We start from the raw sequence: 19,841 nt of genomic DNA, 5'->3' as shown, positions 1-19,841 counted from the left end.
AGATTTACTGAAGTTTTAAGGGAGTAAGTGTACTTAGGTGTAATACTTGACCGGAAATTAAGATGGAGGTACCACATTGAGGAAAGGATTAATATTAACATCGGTGCTGGGCGCTATGTAGAAGAACCATAGACATGAAATGGGGCCTTAGTCCTACTATGACACATATGCTCTATAAAAGTGTAATTAGATCAATCCTAAGTTATGCTTAAATAATCTGGTGGATTTCTTTGAAAAAAGAGTGTAATATCAAACTACTACAGGTAGTTCAGCGTACATGCTGATTGAGTATAAGTGGAGCCATGAGCACTACGTCAACCAAGACTCTGAAAGAAATGCGAGATATTCCAGAAGTCCGAGCAATAACGGATTGCGTAAATTTGATTAGAATTTACACAAATTTCCACAAATTTATCGACAGAAGGCAATTAGGGCGATATCATGTGATAAAGTTAAATCTAAAACCGTATTGGATTGTAAAAAAGCACCCAGAGGTAAGGTTCGCATCATATGGGTATCAGGCCACTCGGGAGTAGTCGGCAATGAAAGAGCGAATGTAATAGCTTTAAAGGGAAGGGAACTAAAAGTAGTTAACCTGACGAACGCAAAACCATTTGACGCAACGAGGGCAGAATTAAAATAATGGATGAGAGAAACCCATAAGGCCTTTCGGAATAATGAAACCGTGGGTAGAACCACAAATATCCTATAGGGTGACCCTAACGAGAGCAGGACGAGAAGCCTCATCAAAATGAACAAGTCTAAGTCTAAGCATGTAGAGAGGACAGTGAAACACTGGAACACTTTCTTTGCTATTGTCAGGCTTTCGCCGAAAATAGATCCAAATATCTTGGAAGTGATATTATTTCGGATATAATATCCCTCAAGAACACTGATTGGAAAATTCTTAGAAATTACGTCCAGGAAACTGAGTCTCTGAACATCGGACGATAATACATTTAGTGAATACTATATAAGGCTTTTGTTTTACCAACAAACATTTTTCACGAAAAGGAGCGCACAACAGGACCGATAGTAGCCGAGGTGTATTTCTTCGCATTTGATGTAGATACAGCCTCCTATTAACCTAACCTAAGGGAATAACAAGATAAGATCGTGTATAGAATCCAATATTTGGAATGTGAAATCGAAACTGGAGTATATTTTTCTGCTGCGCTGAATCCGCATCTGAATTTCTCTATCGGTTTTCAAAATATATTAATCCAAAGTTTTTAGTCATATTTGAGACCTTATAACAGCGCGAAGTTACTAATGTTATTTGAAAATTCTACGATCATAGACTGATTCAGCGCAGCTTTGGCAACATCTGCTATAAATCTTTATATAAATCTATGCATGCTCTTTGTAGGAAGTAACATCACGATTTTGTGAGCACTTTCGGACTTCCATAAGGAGTTTAGATATTACTAGTTGTTATAAGATCATGTTAATTCTAAAAATCGTTCAATTTGATGATATTCATGAAGTAGGTATGTATATATGTATGAATACATTTGTTTAAAACAGTAACATAATCTATGATATAAGTAAGTAGGTACTTCAAATGTATACCGCAAATTATAAAAAAAACAAAATCATGCAAATAATTTTAATTAAAATTTAATTTAAACAAGTTTGTTATAATGTATTATAACGAATGCAATCATCTAAAAAAATTTAAAAATACACAGTTATTTTCATTAAATATTTAGTACACAAGTATTAAAACGGAAATATATAGTTACACAAATTTAAAATTAAATTTCCTAAATAACTTAAATAAAAAAACACAAAATCAAACACTAATTTAAAAAAAAAAAATAACAACAACACAATAAAGACATGCCAACTTATGTATGTAGAGTATTTTGTAATGCAACAAACAACAACAAAAAAAAATTAACATACAACATTTAAAACAAGTGTATTAAAAACGATCATAATTTACCACAAACACATGTAAGTCAAACATAAAAACAACAGAGAAAAACATAAATAAAACGGAAACATTTAGTTGCAAGCAGACTGTAAACAAAAAACACACACATTTACTGATGTTATACATATGCACTGCAACATTCGTGAACAGTTTTTCTAATAATCGGTGCTTATGAAACTTTTTCAACTTGTACTCACAGTCTGTTGCATGGAATTATTTGATGTTGTGGCAACGTTTGACGAAATATTTGCATTTGTTGCCGTAGAACCATTAACGTTCTGTTGATGCTGTAAAAAGACCAGAGGGCCCATGTTATGTGAAGGTGAGGCCGTCGTTGTGGGTCCTGTTTGCGATGTTGTTTTAGCATTGTATAAAGATTTGGGTTGTTGAACAATAGGTTGTGGGGCTTTGGTTGAACAAGCTGTATTATCGAATTGATAATACATGACATCGGTGGCAGGGGTGGCACCACCATAGGCAGCTGGAGTACTGCTATTAGTAGTTTTATAAACATTTGGCGGTAAGGAGGGATCAGCTGTCTGTGAACCAGAAATATGATAAGCTGTAGGCTGTTGTTGTTGCTGCTGTTGCGTCGGCTGTTGAGTGGATCTTAAAAATTCGGGCATTTGTGGCATTTTATAGTTATATATAAAGGGTGGCTCATATTCATTAGTTGTGGGATAGGCTAAAAATAAATCTGATTTGGCTGGATGTAAACGTGACCCGTAGCCCGGATATTGCGAACCCGACATAGAATAACCCATGCCGCTGAGAGGCGCCAAATGGCCGCCACCCGTTAACAACTGGGTCTTTGTTATACACTGACCCGATAGACGTCTAGTGGGAAAACCTAAATCCGATTTAGCATCCCGTTTTTTGGCCTGCATGGCTACTGTAGAGGGTCCTTGATAATAGTAAGGGGCAGCTGGGGTATTTGGCCATTCTGGAAAATGATCCATTTGATTATTAGTAAAACTACCACTACCATTTAAACTACCAATACCGTTACCACCACCAATAGTACTATTATTACTTATATTAATTGTACTACCATTGCTGCCCCCACCAGCTGCCAAAGGACGTGTTTGCGTAGCATTTCCGCTTTTCGTACCGAAAACATTATTTAGACTAAACTTATATTGATTATTTTCAAATGTTGTGTAATTTAATAAACGATGACTAGGTTTTGATTTATCTGCAGCACCCTTATCCAAAAGCTGTTGTTGCTGTTGAGTTTGTGCTGATTGTTGTGGCTGTTGCTGATGATGCTGCTGCTGTTGTTGCATGGGCTGTAGTGGAGGATGTGTTTATTTATGGATGATTATTATTGTTGTTAGTAAATACTTAACAATGTTTAAACATTGGATTAGAAAATATTGTTAATTTATGGTGTTTAAATTTAAAGTTGTTATAAAAATGAGTAAATACTACGTGTGCTATTTTCAAGCTATGCTAATTGATATGGCTGCGTGAGTATTTTCAATTTACACAAGGAGGAATTTCATGTGACATAATAATTTTTCATTTTGTATTATCCTTAGAGATGGAATTTTAATTATATTTTATTATTTACCTGTTGTGTAGTATTTCAAAGTGATATTTTTTCCCAAGGGCGTTTGAAATGTAATATATTCTCTGAAGTTGTTGTAAATTAAAAGCTGAAATTTTTACTCAAGAGTACTTATTTATAATGGTACTTATTTTGAATGAATGTTAATTATTAAACAATCCTATGAATATTGTTGCTGTTTTGAATTAGATTAAAATTTGTATAAATATTTATTTTAATTGAATTTATATTTAGTTTTAATTTATTCTGTTATGTAAAAACTTGAGTTTTTGGAGAAAGATCTGAGTAGGTTGTGCTTTAACAATATAACCAAACGAAGTAAGTTTGAACAATTTTCAAATTTCGTTTGATTCAAAACTTATCATTAATTTAATTAATCTTAAGTTTTACTTGATTTTGGAAAGAAATGTTTTCACGACAGTTGTAAACGCTTAACAGTTTACTAATTGGTAATGTCGAAGTTATCCGAACGTTTCAATTTATCTATTAGTTGACGTTCCTCATGTTGTGAAGAGCATCGAGACACAAACGAAGTCTGGAAGTTACGCAAATAGTTGTATAATTCTTATATGTATATGATCCTTTGCATCAAAAAACTATCATTTGAATAAAGTTTTCAAAGCTGCAGGATCAGGAAACCAGGACTAATAGAATTCTAAGTCCCTTACCGAGAAGGTATGCCTACGATGTTGTAATACTTCCAAGAGGAAATGATCCAAATTGCTTGTGTAGATATACGAAATTTCCTGAGCACATAGAACCCCGTAGAAGAAGTATGTTTTCTCACATTAGAAGAAATACACCTTTACCAATGTTTCTGATATAAATCGAACCCTGCGTATTGACTGACTAGAATGCTAGTGAAATGGATTCCACTCTCACATACCGCCTTTATGAAAGTGAGGTTAACCAAACCTAACTTATGTATAAATAATATTTTGCAATTCTTTGAACCAAAAGTACAATATACTTAAAACCAATATGGGTATTCATGAGTATATGCAGCCGAACTTTAGGCAAAAACAAATGAGGTTATAGAACACATCATCAATATACATATTCTGGATACTTTGCAAAGCTTTACAAAGCTATTTGTCGGAAACTTTGAGCCATTAACATCAGATATAAAATCTTGGTCAAGAGGAGCATTTGAGTTCTAAAATTCTATATTTAAAAGCCAGAAACAGTCTTAACCGAATACACTTCCAGTGTAAAGCTTTAAATCATATGGGTAACTGGCCACTCGGGAATAATAGAAATTAAGGAACGAATATACTTACTGTAAAGGAAAGGGATGTCGAGTAAGTTATCCCATCGAATGCAAAACCGTTTTACGCAATGAGGACTGAGAATCCCATACGGAAACTTGGAATAATAAAACAGTTGGTTGAACCACAAAAATTCGAATAAGAAGAGGACAAAAAGCTTCCTCAAAATTAAGTTAGTGTACGTAATTTAAGTGGTTTCAGAACATACGGAGATGACAATGAAACCCCTGAACATTTTCTTTGTCATTGTCAGGATTTAGTCGAAATTACCCCCAAATATCTAGGGAGCGATACTATTCTAGATATAACATCCTTCTCGAACACTAATTGGAAAATTTTAAGCATCTACGTCCAGGAAACTGAATTTCTGAACATCGTATGATAACAGCATTCATAATGCAATATGTAAGGTTATTTCAACATATGGGTAACTGGCCACTCGGGAATAATAGAAATTAAGGAACGAATATACTTGCTGTAAAGGAAAGGGATGTCGAGTAAGTTATCCCTTCGAATGCAAAACCGTTTAACGCAACGAGGGCTGAGAGTCCCATACGGAATCTTGGATCACTAATTCTCGAACACTAATTGGAAAATTTTTAGCATCTACGTCCCGGAAACTGAATTTCTGAACATCGTATGATAACAGCATTCATAATGCAATATGTAAGGTTATTCCCAACAATAATTTCCATGAGGGCACAACATGCCCTATGTATATTTCTACGGATCTGTGTATAATGGATCATCCTCTTAACCTAACCCAATCAAGTTTTCAACATTTTCAATATTTTGAAAATACCAACAACTCAAACATTTATAATTCTCTTCTGAAAATTTATTTTAAACATGAAATTCCTCCACACTTCCATTTCCAAATAAACTACAGTGTACTTATAATTATTTTTGTGTTTAGTGATATTATTTCGATTATTGTTGTAAAATAAAGAAAAGACTATAAAATGAGATTCAATACCGTAATTGTGTGATTGTTAACTGCTGCAGCACATGAGGAAGGCTGGGATGATGATGACGATGATGTTTGTTGCTGTAGCTGATGATGATGATGATTATTATTGTTATTATTGTGATGGTAATGATGTTGATTGTGTATATTGTTTAGATGGGAATGTTGTTGCTGTAGCAGGTTAGTAGAGTATTTATAATTATGCTTTGGTTGTGAGGAGGAGTTGCTATTAGTACTATCATGACGTCGTTGGCCATGAAATGAATGCTGTTGAGGATGATGAAGATTATTTTGATGATGATGCTGTTGTTGTTGTTGATTATGATGATGTATTTGGTGTTGTTTATTTTGATTACTCACAGTCTGTTGCATTAGGCTATTGTAAGCCGAGGTATTACCAACTCCACCTCCATTGCCGCCGCCACCTACCCCATTCATAATGTTACTATGGGTAATTGAGGATTTACGATGACTACCACTAGAAGCACCTGAAGATTTGTTAGTACCATAACGTGTACTGTCACTGGATCTACATTAAGGGAGAAGTTTTATTTGTAAATGTTGTAGGTTTTGCGGGTGTGTAGGAGTAACATTGTTTGAAAAAAAAGAAAGTCAAGCAGGAAAGTGTTTATTAGTATTAGTTAATGGTTTCGAGAGGTGTTTTTATGACTTTAGCAATACTATCGTTTAATTTAATGTAAATTTTACTACTTACCTTTCAGAGGAGTAAGCATAATCTTGATCGGCACCCAAACCAGAATCGGTGTGTTCATGTGAGACTCTTAAAGCAGAATTTTCCATAGGACTTAAATTTGATCCAGTAGGGGATATAAAATCTCCCATACTCATACTAGACATCATACTATAGATTAAAAGTGTTTAAAGTTTTTATTACAAAAATCAAAAAGATACATTATTACATAAGACCAAAAATTGTTTTTAGTAAAATAAACCACAACCATGTTACTCTTAGTAATCGAAAAGAACTTACCGCACCAAACCACTATTACGATCACATTCCCTCGACGAAACTGTACTAGCCGAGCGTATTGAACCATTTTTGGCACCATTACTATCATTGGGATTAGAATTTTGGTAACATAAGCTAGTGAGTGGCAAATATATTTATAGATATATAATATATATAAGTAACAATAGCAATTGCTTGTTTTTGTTGTTCTTTTGCGTTTAGTGTTTAATGCTTTAAGAGCGGCTATCATCGCAAAATACTTACCCTCTTATGCGATCGACACGATTTTTACCATGACCACTGATAGAGCCACTACCATTGGTCAGGGTATTACCAGAGCCGGTACTTTTGCCGCCAACACTATTTTTGCTATTGCTCTTGTGTATGCGTATATTTGAATTGGAACGCTTTGAATTGGTTTCCACGACGGTATAAGGGATTTCACGTAATTGATCTTCCGTCATGCCAGCCGTGTCTACCAAACCAAATTGTAAATGTTTAGCCAGTTCACTATTCCATAAACGATTGCGATCGGAGGGGGATCTGTGAGGTAAAAATCAACTCAATAAAGTTTTTTTTTTTCACATAAAAAATAATATAAATAAACTTGCTTATTCTTTTTGTGCCTTCTTGATTTGTGATGCGAGTGAGTATCAGAGTGCGAATCGTTGCTATGCAAACTACGTGCCACCATACTGCTTTTGGAAACAGATGCCTGCTGTACTGAACTCTGACCCAAACTAGCTTCTTGTTGCCTTCGTTGAGCTTCACGCCACTGCGAACTGGAATCAATTAATTCCGAATGTGAACCCACCGCACTGGCACTACGTGCCGTCGATGAACGATGTCCAGAATAGCTGCGACCACGTGTACTCTCATGTTCCGAACCGCCGGAATCACGTCGATGACGTGAACGTCTATGTTTGCGATGATGCGAACGTGCTGATCGTCCAGAGCCACGTGATAATTCACTCTCATTATCTGAAGTACGACGATGACGATGTTTATGCCTGAATGCGTAAAAAAGAATAGCAACATTATAATGATGCTTATTAATTTGAAATGCTAGGAAATCAATAATATTTTTTTCTTTGCTGTTGAAAAATTACTACCTATCAAGTATGCTTGTCTGAGATGTTTTATTGATTGAAAAATTGCTACTTCTAGAGGTAATCATGCAGTTTGGTTTTGATTTCTGTTTTATATTTAACAATGTGTAATAAATCTTTTAACTCAATAACTATTTGGTTTCTGTAGACAAGATGTTGAAAACTGTGTTTTCAATTGAGAAACAAGTTGGCTGGTTGACTTGTTTTTTTATGAGGAGTTGTCCAAAGTTTGGTACACTTCGAAGGAACATAAATATTCCTTGCTATGAAAAGATTTGTTTAAAATTTATTTGGATTAGAAAAACGAATACACAGTATTTCATCCAATCTCTATGTTAAATTTAAGATTGATATCTAATCTAAATTTAAGACCGTATTGGATTGTAAGAAAGCTTTAACTGAATTCTCTCCCAGAAGTAAGGTTTACACCATATAGGTACCACGCCATTCGGGAGTATTCGACAACAAAAGGGCGAATATAATAGCTTTAAAGGAAAGGGAGCTCGAGGTAGTTAACCTGACAAACGCAAAATCATTCGACGCAACAAAAACTGAATTAAAAAATGAGGGTGAGAGGATCCCATAAGGCCTTTTGGAATAATAAAACGGTTGGTAATACCACAAAGATCCTATGGGGTGACCCTGATGAGAGCAAGATGAGAAAAATAAGCAAGTCTGAAGTATAATGGAATGTATTCTGAGTGGACAGACAGGATTACGAGCACATCTATACAAAATTGGACGTGCGGATTCAGACGAATACAGAGCATGTGAAGAGGACAGTGAAACTCTGGAGCAATGTTCTTTTGCACTGCTGGAAATCCTACAAAATCCTAATGCCTAAAACCAAAGAAAATAGGTCTTTAGAAGACTATGTATAAAGATTTATGTAGAAGTATTCCTATTTGATATCTATCGTCACTAGCTCATCTGACCCAATATGCGAAACATATATTAAACATTTTGAAGCTTTTGAATGTTGAGGTCGTTAAAATCCAGTTTCTCCTCGCAGATAACGCAAAGTGATCAATACAATGCTAAGCTGCTCAACATTATTTGGAAAGGAATCACAAAATGCCTGTGCCCAAACCTATACAACTCTGCAAAATATACATAAATAATTTTCGTAACCTTCAAAAAAGAAAAACTACAACACATTTTAAAGTTTTCAATGTTGATGATCATCATACTGACAAATTCAATTACCTGCGTGTGGAACGTGAATCATTTGAGGAATGACTCTCCACCGAACTAGATCGATAACGTTGCTGTTGACTGTTCGTGGTGCCATTGGCTGATGTTACGTGATCACGCTGTGAAGAACGCGAATGCGTATTGTGCTGCGAATGATGATGGTGATGATGATTATTACTGCTGCCGCCTCTGCCATCAACACCGTTAGCACCACCACCACCGCCACCTGTTGTGCTAGCTGAACGTACAGATCGTGGACTGGACGGTTTATTGCCAAAGAGGGAACGTTGCTGTGACCTAGGCCATGGAGCGCTACGTGTACTACGGGGGGAATCAGGTGTCTGTATATGACTGCCACCAACACCATTGCTATTATTGTAATTACTTTGACTATGCGGCATTGTATGTTGTGACTGCTGATGATAGGGATTAATGCCAAGACTAGTGGGTATACTATACGTTGAACGATAGGGACTCTCATAGTTGCTATATAAAGGAAAAACAATTTCAATGAAAAATAATTGTAAAAGTTTTAGTGAGTTTTGTTGGTACTAAATCTATAAAATAAATAAAAATTGACCAATTATAAAGTCTTAAATATAAATTGTTTAATCATAAATCTAAATTAAAGGCAGTTATGTAGCTATTTATTTCTGTATATTCCCTTTCTTACATTGTACTGAACTGCTTTAAGCTAAACTTAAACTCCAACTTGATGAGCCAACTAACATCTTTAACTCCTTACATGGACATTTAAAATAGAACTAGAGAGCAAGATGTGTATTTGTAATTGAGTAATTATAGGCGCGATTTGCCTAGTTGTAACCATGTTACCAAACGAAACATTTGTTTCTGTTACTTGGACTAGCAAGTGAATTATTTGTTTGGCTTCTACGGCACTTATTCATAATGGATGTGTGGTGACCAAACATCTTTCCTGGGTACTAAAGTGTGCTTTGTCCTGGGATTTATTTGTAGCTGTGGCTGATGTTAAATATTTGTTATTTTTCACTGTTTGGCATGTTGTTGAAAAGTGTAGTGGACGTTTGTACTTATTACACACAGCCAAACATAGAGATAGACGGACAGACTATATTCCATTCTTTTATATGATTTATGTATTGCCATTTAAAGTAAATTTGTTTACCAGTTTTATTTTTTACGACTATTCTTTTTTTTATATAGAAAAATATGTTTGCTGGTAACAGACTAAAAAGCCTTTCAAACCTAGCAGCAGACCATGCCAGTTACGGGTATGAGGAAGTTAGTTCTGCTAGAGAAAAAAAGTTAATGTTCCATTAGGTGAATGTGTGTTTTTTTTTCTCTTCATCTCATTTCGTCTTCTTCGTGTGATTTAATGTTATTGGTTTTTAAGTTATGGACAATTTAAATTTTTTGCATCATTATAGTTGTTACATTGGAATGTGGGCAGTCAGTCAGTCAGTCATGTAGTTGTTGTATATTCTGTGTAAATAATTTTGTTGAAAGGAGAGTTATGTATGGACATATGTACGTTCCAATGTAGCATGTACCACGTACTAAAACATGAAATTGCTGTATTTCCAAAGGGAATACATACATACATACTCTTACAACTAACATCAGATTGTTTTGTACGAGTATCAATGTTGTAGATTTTAAATAAAGATTGCGGAAAAGAGATAATAATTTGAATTTAATAACAAATTCCTGTACACAATCTAAGATGTGTTCCGAGATAAATGTTGTTAAAGGAGCGCTATACAAATGGTTTGATTGTGTCTGGAAATTATCGGATGTGATTAACGAGTGTTGTGTTTTTTGTTGCGCTATCTTAGTGAATAAAAGTTAATTTTGCATTGAAGAATACGTGATTAATTGGAATATATGTATGTATTGCAGTGAAAGAAGTTGACGATTTAAGGAAATCGTTAGGGGAAAGTTCTTAATAGGAAGAGTTTTAACTGTTCTTTAAAGTTCGTTATAAACAAATACGGAATACGGAAGCAAGCTTTAGGAGCCAGCCTCTAGCTTAAGCGGTGACGTTAGTTAGTCGTGCAAATTTATAATTCAAATCACAAATATGTACTTGTTCGATACTATAGAAGAAACTTTCATTAACCTGTCTGAGGCCGACTAACTAAATTTGACCGCTTATCCTCATTTGACTAGCATTCTTCACAAGTGTCATTAAATACCAATAAACTGATATCTGAAAACATCTTAAAATCTTTCTGTGAATCATATTTTATCTGGAGGCAATATTAAAGGTCCAACATAGAAACCGTTAGTCTTTAAATAGTTCTATGATGTTTAAGAACCGTTTATATCTATAGTCATATCATTCTCTTTTATCAAATCTTTGATATCAGTAACTCCTTTAATTTATATCGAACTTTCTCAGAGATTGCTCGTTATTAACATCAATCGATCTCATTAAATGAGTTTAATATTAATTCAGGGGTACCGCAAGGCTCCGTTCTCCGATCACCTATTCTATATCTTCCAAGCTTATCTACTCTTTTACAGATGACAACTATTCATACTATAATAGGTCAAAACTTCCTGTGATTAGGGCTGTGAGGCGAACCATGAGAGATTTGCTTAATCAGGGAATAATCAGTCTCTGAATGGGGGCGTGTCAATAGACTCGACTTTAACACAGCATTCCGAAAGTTCATAATGCTCTGGACATAGATATAGTGGGTGGACCGCAGTATTAATCATATTTTTCAAGTGCCTCGGGTTTTCAAATTGTTTTTAGAAATGCTCACTTCATCTGATCTTCTACACCATTTATATCAGCCCAAACATAATATACAACTCTCATGTATTCACCGGTACCTCAAATTATCGCGTGCATATACTTATGATAGTAAGGTATCCAAATTCTTGCATTTTCTAGAGCAACGTTGTAATGTGGAATGTCTTTTACTGGAATTTGTTTCTTTTGGAATTAGCGATCTTGTCCCTACTTGTATTTCTTCTGGAACAAAGCAATTTGTTTTCGATTGATCTTGTTCTTTATCTGTACTGTCCGTATATGGATTAAACTCACAACAGTGATATTTCCATTAACTTGTGAAGTGAGCAAATCGAATGTTTACAAACACTATTTCTTTTATCCTCCCTCCCATAACTTATTATCCTAGTTTGATCATCACATCCGTGCTGTGATATCCGACTTTTTTTTACCCCACACATAAAATTTAACATAGTTTTCAAATCAGAGTTGTCTCCAGGTATGAATGGATTTACACAGAAATGAACTGCAGCTTTGGTTCTGGCTCACCTTCTTGCCAACAGCTGTTGTGTTATTAAGCCTGAAATATTTACGGCAGTGGTAGCCTCATCTCAGTTTTCGTATCAATATAGGGATTTTTGGCCGACAGCCAAGCGGCATTTCATTTATTATATTCTTACACTACCACTTTCCTTTTGGTCTGACAATTAAAAAAAATATCTGTTAAGGCTGGGTCGCCTGTTTGATATAACCCCAGTTTGTGTCCCTACGCCTAGACACTACTATGGAAATGAACTGGCAGATGTGCTAACCAGAATGGAATCTGCTCTTTATATATCATATGCCGTTTCAGTAGCAACTGCGCTGGGATTTATCAAAAGTAGTTTTTTGTCAGTTTCTTCAAAAGGTTCTAAAAAATATATGGATTTATCCATACACATCTAAATGAGCCATGATTATGTGGCCTTCTTTCAATGAGAAACACACTATGGACAATGCTTGCTGGGCAGGCATAAAGAGAAAACAGTTTTCTACTTTCTCTTATAATATCCTGCTCTAGGAAGAATTTACCCAACCTTGATGAACTATCTAGATCAAAATTTGGAAGCGGCTGCATCTAATACAACATTAATATATAACGATACATCAAACGATTGATATGGTCTCATTAAAACGGTGTCCTTAAGAATCTCCTTTCAGTATGATCCGGCTGATGAACATTAAAAAAAATAATTTTTGATGTATGTAGGTCAGGTTTAACAAGTGAGAGTGTTATATTCGGCTGTGCCCAATCTCATATACCCACCATCAAACCGTATGGGAGAATCCATGTCAAAACGGACAGAAAATTGAAATTTTCGGATAAGGCATACATGCCTTAAAACGAATGCTTTCCTATAAACATCAGGGTGATATTACTCATCAAATTAACTGAAGAGGACCTTATATGAGAGATAGGGTTAATTATTGACAGTTTTTCATAAATTTTTTTTAGACTAATTTTGGTTCGTATAAAACATCTTTACATCGAATATCACTTTTCGACGCTTTCCGCGTGAAATTCGGTAGGAAGATTTACGTTCCTATAAATGTTTCTTATATAAAATTTCATAACTGTTTACGTATTTTTAAGTCAGCAAAGATCGTTAAAGTAATTTTCTTATGGACCTATCCTCAATACATTTGGTAGAGAGATTTTAACTTGTATAAAAAATATGTGTATCGAATTTCATCGCTTTTCTGGTATTTTTAAGCCAGTAATTAGCGTTAAAGTAATTTTCTGAAGGGGACCTTATATGGGGGATGGGGTCAGTTATGGACCGATCAACATAAAATTTGTTAGCGAGGTTTTGGATCATAACAGACTTACTTATGTCAAATTTCATTGTTATACTAGTATTTTTAAGCCAGTAATGAGCGTTAAACTCATTTTCTGAAGGGGACCTTATCAACTATGGACCGATCCACATAAAGCTTGATAGAGAGATTTGGGCTTCATTGAAACTTATGTGTATGTCGAATTTCGTATATTTAAGTCAGTAATGAGCGTTAAAGTCATTTTCTGAAAGGGACCTTATATGGTGGGTAGGGTCAATTATGAACCGATCCTCATTAAATTTGGTAGGAAGATTTTGGATCATATGAAACTTATTTATGTCGTATTTCATCGCTATACTCGTACTTATGAAACACATATATCCCGGTAGAGCTGCTCTTCTAGGGTCCACTTGTATGACGGCTATCCAAAAACGCGGACCGATATTGCCCATTTTCAATCCCAAACAAACCTTACCTATAGAGAATGTTTGTGGAAAATTTCAATCCTCTGGCTCGTTCCGGACTCTCTCGTGTTTTCAACAGACAGACAGACATGGCTAGATCGTCTTAGAATTTAATAAGGACCATCTTTTTTGATGGTGGGTGTAAAAAGAAGACAATAATCCAAATCAATCATTTTTTTAATTCCATGAATCATTCTAGGAAATTGAAAATTACCTCAAGGCATCCCACAAAATGGTTCGAGTTTACTTTTGGGGGACGAAATGTCCGTAAATTGAAAAATCTCCAACAAAATGTATTAAGTCCCCGGATAGATTATATCCCACTTACTTATTTTATAACTGATTCATATAAAATCCTTTGATATCTAAAGTAAACTTTAAAATTGATTTTTCATTGGAATTAACAGTTCCTTAAATCGATTTTCATGAAATTTTTCTTTAGCAGTTAAAGTATAAAAAAATGACACAACACATTTTGTTTGCCATCAATAACTATTTACTACTAAAATTTCCGCACCAACTTTCTGCACAAAATCAAAAAGAAAATGTAAAAATAAATAATAATATGATTGTCTCCCGTAATCTAACAAACAACCCACGTATGAAAACATGGTTGGCTGGCTGGCAACTTTGAACAAGAATTTAACAATTTATTTTATTACTTAATTTCTTGGAAAGATATTCTTTTTTTTTTACTTTGAGGCATAAAATTGATTCTTGTAAAGTCTAGACACAAAAAAATTACAAAAAAAACATAGAAAACAATTGTTTTGTATGTTGCGATTACGTTAACTTAAATCTACAGCACACAAGTTGCAGTAAAGACAAACAAAACAATTCAATTCGACAAAATCACTTTGTGGCATGAATTTAGTGGAAATAAAAGAAAATTATAATAAAAAAATCCTTTTGATTTAAACAAAAATAAACTCAAAGGCCTGACTTAAAGCTATAAAAAATAATAAACAAATTTATAATTTAAAATTTTGTCAACATCATCACTGTTACACAATTGCTTTTGAGTTTTTTCTTATACTTTCTAAATCATTTAACTCACCTCGCATTTTTGGCATTTAAAAATGCTGAACTGCCACCAAATTGCTCTGATTTTTTACAGCCATTTAAAAAATCATCCATTATACGTCGTGGCTGACGTTTCGAGGGAACACGCACAAAGGCAGGAGGTGAACGATTAATAAATAAAGAATCTTTTGATGATTTTTCTTTGCTATAAGAAGAAATAGAAAATAAAAGAAAAGTTGAGGTTTTTTATGTAAAAAAATAAGTTTTTGTAGATAATTTATTTACATAAATATGCGGAATAATTGCTGTGGTTTATTTTTTATGTTTTCGAAGAAATGTTTAAACGTTATCGACCTTTTTATACCCACCTTCAAAAAAGATGGGGGGTATATTGATTTTGTTATTCCGTTTGTAACACATCGAAATATTAGTCACAAAATTATATATATTCTGGGTCCTTATTAAATTCTAAGACGATCTAGCCATGTCCGTCCGTCTGACTGTATGTCTGTTGAAAGCAGAAGAAAATGAACAATATCGGTTCACATTTTGGGATAGCCCCCATACAAGTGGACCCCCGAAAAACAGCTTTTACGGGCATATCTATTTTAAAAGTACGAGTATAGCGATGAAATTCGACAGAAATAAGTTTCATATGAGCTGAAATCTTCCTACCAAATTTTATGAGTATCGGTCCATAATTGACCCTACCCCCCATATAAGGCTCCCTTCGAAAAATCACTATAACGCTCATTACTGGCTTTAAAAGAAGAATATAGCGATGAAATTCGACACACATAATTTCCATGTGAGTCAAAATCTCTCTACCAAATTTTATATGGATCGGTCCATAATTGACCCTACCCCCCATATAAGGTTCCCTTCAAAAAATGACTAATTATTATTACTGGCTTAAAAATACGAGTATCGCGATTAAATTCGACACACATGAGTTCCATCCGAGCCGAAATCTGCCTATCAAATTGTATATGGATCGGTCCATAATTGACCCTACCCCCCATATTAGGTTCACTTCGAAAAATGACTTTAACGCTCATTATTGGCTTAATGATACGAGTATAGCAATGAAATTTGACATAAGTAAGTCCCGGGCTAAAAAATTATGCAAAATTTTATAAAAATAGTCAACAATTCACCCTACCTCTCATATAAGGTCCTCTTCAGTAAAATTGATGAGTAATGTCACCCTGATATTTATAGGAGAGCATTCCTTTTACGGCATACGGTTTGATGGTGGGTATAATAGATTCGGCATAGCCGAATATAGCACTCTTATTTGTTTTTATTGTGGGGTTTGAGATTTGTGTTTTTTTTTAAACTGATGGGATAATTAACCTATTTTATATGATATTTGTTAAAAAATTTAACTTCAGGTTTAAAGTTTTTATAATTTAACTGCAAACAATTGAGATGCATTAAAGACAGTTTTTCTGGATTTTCTGATGATTAAAAGTATATACACTGAAGATAATCCATGCTTAACTTAACGAAACAAAATTTCGTAACAATTACGAAAATTTCGTGAATAATATGAAATATTACTTAATCAAAACCTTTTCTATTTTTACAAAAGTACTAAGATCTTTTATATTATCTTTTTCGTAAATTTAAGCCAAATTAAACATAATAATGTTAATTACATTATAATTAAATAAATTTTATTTTCAGTGTAGATAATGTTATTTTCTTATTACCCAAAAAAAAAACTCATTACTTCATCATGTTTTAAATTTATTTAATAATATAGTTGAAGCGACAAAAAAACTCTATTTTTCAATTTAATAATGTGTCTGTCACCAAAACGTAAATCATAACCTTACATGGTAATGACCATGAAAATGTTGTGAAAACTTTCATAGACACTGCCAGCACATGCATCTTGTAGGAAAAAAGTGCAATATAGAAATAATTTTTTTCTTTTTTCTTCTTTTTTGCAAAAGTTTGTTTTTTAAGTAATTTAATTAGGAAATGTGTTTTTCATTTGACTTTTTTGTAGATTAACATGTTTCATGTTCTTATTATACGTTACGTCTGGCAAAATGTTAAGTTAGTTTTTCTCTAAAAAGGAATTTGTTGCTAGAACTAAAAGTTTTCTTAAACAAATTAAATGTGAAAACTTTTGTTTTGACTTTGCCTTTGGTATTTAGTTGTACGTTTAAGTGTGTTTGTGATCGGTTGTAATGGAAAAATAATTTCATAGCATTTCTCTCTCTTAATAAACCATTAAGATAATTAGCTATTAAAAAATAATTGTTTAAAGTTGGTAGTTAGTTAGAATAGTTTTATAATTTAAACAGAATTTCTTGATGTTTTTTTTTCACTCATCACAAATTTGGTGAAAGGTATTAATCCTACTAAGTCATTACAATACTTCTGACTGATCATTGGCCATTAGATGTGACCTCTTCCCATCTTTCTGGCAACATGGAATTGCCTATCTTTAGAAGCAAAGAATTAGTCAAGCCAATTTGGAACACCCTGTTTTAAAGTGATGCTAATCCCAAAAAGTGCGTTCGGTATCGATCAAACTAAATAGTAGTCTGTTGGGGAAAGGTCTAGACTATGAGGAAGGGTCGACCGTTGTCATAATGAAATATTATGTTTTTATGTCTGGCCGCATATTCTGGGATATTTCCGGCCAATGGTCATTTAGAACAAATGAGTAGCATTCAAGTTCTCTGATATCTGGTCTCGTTAGATTTGTACTCGAATAATTTTGCAATCTTTTGTTGAGTTTGATAACAATCTTCAAGGAGGATTATCTCAAATGCTTCGCTCAATGGAACATATTCACTAGCAGCTTCGATGAGCAATCGGTCTGCTTCTCTGATATCTGGTCTGGTTAGATTTTTACTCGAATAATTTTGCAATCTCTTGTTGACTTTGATGACAATATCTCAAATGCTTCACTCAGTGGAACATATTCACTACAAGCTTCGATGAGTAAACGATCTGCTTCAACGGTAAAGTTGAGTGGCATTCAGGTTTTCTCATATCTGGTCTGGTTAGATTTGTACTCGAATAATTTTGCAATCTCTTGTTGAGTTTGATGACAATCTTTAAGGAGGAACATCTCAAATGCTTCGCTCAATCTTCGATGAGCAATCGGTCTGCTTCAACGGTAAAGTTGAGTAAAGAAAAACTTTCATAATGTTCCATAACTTAATGAGAATAAATGACAGATATTGTACCCTTCAAAATGCTATGACTTTTATTACCTGAATTTGCCCCGCCCACTGTAAATAGGCAGCTATCTTGGAGATACTATTAACAAGTTTTATTACTTGATGACAACACAAACTATGAAAGTCTAAAAGGTATTTACCCTGTCCCTCTACTATTTCTTTTTAGTATTTTCTTTCCGCTTTGATAATTGACCTCCAGTTCAAACACTGGATGAGCTAGAGCCATCTAATATCTGTGAAGATTACCTCTAAACCCAGTCGTGCAGAACATCAAAAATAAGTGTCAAAGACTTTCCCGAAATACACAACGTATAACGCCATGACATTAAAACATCTTTTTGATAATCGCAACCAATAATGTCCGACCGGAAGATTACCTCAACACACAGTCGCGCAACACATCACAAATATGACAATTGTTGAAATGGAAACAGCACCGAGAACTTCCTCGACATACCCAAGCTTGTCGGTCATCAAAGAGAATTTTCCGAAACCATAACAAGGAAGTATGAGTTCCATATTTCTAGAGATCACGCAGGCAATAATTAAGTATTAACCACACAAATTCCCGATCTCAGAAGACTGTTGCAATGTATATCACTCACGTGATCGTGAAGCTATGATATCTGTTGCGACGGTAACAGCACCTTTAATGAACATTATCAACTCAAGATTTGGGTTTCAACCAAGAAACCACGTATGAAGGTACACCAAGAAGGCATCTCACCAATAACCAGTACAGAACAAATCCTGCTGGCATGCTAGTTTCGGTGGTACCATTAGGTTTACTCATCGGATAGTAAGCCGACGACTACTGCAGATCACGGTACTGGAACAAATCTATACATTGGATTTGCAATAACACCTAGATGTGGTTCACCACCAAGATAACATGCATTATGTTCCTATGGGAATCTAGGAGTATCCGCAGACCCCCATTTGGAAACCCTTATGCAACTTGTTAAACGAAGTTAAAAAATATTCAACAAATAACAACTTTTAACCAACATAAATATTTTTCAACTTTTCGAACTAAAAAAAACTTTCATATACATATTTGCTGCCTGCTTTCCTTATGCTCATTTAAGCAAAATTCCAACAAACAATTTACATGCGTTTCCATTTTCTTTTAAGTTATTCACTTAAATTATTCCCATAATTTATCACTTTGCAAATCCTTTAAAAAAAACATCATCTTCATCGTTGCCATCATCTTCAACGTATATGACAATGACAAGAAAAAGGAATGTTTAAAAAGTTGACAAATTTTTGGCGAAAAAAAAAAAATATAGAACTTACCTGCATTTCAGTCTGCTACCCAATTGAAAAATATCTGAAGTATTTGTGGGAGAATTTGGTAACGTTGGTGGCACACGCATTAAACGAAAAAATGCATGATGCTCCACACAGCAGCGCCATAAATGTTTACAGGCTGATTTGCGAGGTGTTTCAAAGCCATAAGTACTTAACTCGTTCTAAAGTAAAAAAAAAAGAATGAAAAGAAAATATAAGCAACAAAAGTGTTAAAGAAAAACTAAAATAAACCATTTATCTATTGTATGTTAACAACAGCGTTTTTTTCTCTTTCAAC

General features: G+C 34.2%; 1 protein-coding gene across 7 annotated transcripts in view; it reads right to left on the bottom strand.

The window, feature by feature from the left end:
• Positions 1 to 19,841, bottom strand: part of LOC119616373 (band 4.1-like protein 4) — a 112,241-nt gene that overhangs the window by 30,940 nt on the left and 61,460 nt on the right. For 2 of the 7 annotated variants that reach the window (XM_037972730.1, XM_037972734.1), the window contains exons 7-15: positions 19,550 to 19,725; positions 15,079 to 15,249; positions 9,030 to 9,503; positions 7,326 to 7,724; positions 6,979 to 7,257; positions 6,736 to 6,849; positions 6,460 to 6,606; positions 5,754 to 6,273; positions 2,137 to 3,228 (exon numbers count right to left, since the gene is read on the bottom strand). In XM_037972730.1, coding sequence (XP_037828658.1) covers positions 2,137 to 3,228; positions 5,754 to 6,273; positions 6,460 to 6,606; positions 6,736 to 6,849; positions 6,979 to 7,257; positions 7,326 to 7,724; positions 9,030 to 9,503; positions 15,079 to 15,249; positions 19,550 to 19,725 — 3,372 coding nt within the window. The remainder of the gene's footprint in view (positions 1 to 2,136; positions 3,229 to 5,753; positions 6,274 to 6,459; positions 6,607 to 6,735; positions 6,850 to 6,978; positions 7,258 to 7,325; positions 7,725 to 9,029; positions 9,504 to 15,078; positions 15,250 to 19,549; positions 19,726 to 19,841) is intronic. The other 5 variants (XM_037972732.1, XM_037972733.1, XM_037972731.1 and 2 more) reach the window with 5 other exon arrangements.

The sequence above is a fragment of the Lucilia sericata genome, unplaced genomic scaffold (genome assembly GCF_015586225.1).
Source record: "Lucilia sericata isolate MDLA Ls3-8-SP2 unplaced genomic scaffold, ASM1558622v1 Contig000069F_arrow, whole genome shotgun sequence".
Classification (NCBI taxonomy): Eukaryota; Metazoa; Arthropoda; class Insecta; order Diptera; family Calliphoridae; genus Lucilia; species Lucilia sericata.
This window is presented reverse-complemented; position numbering and strand designations above follow the sequence as displayed.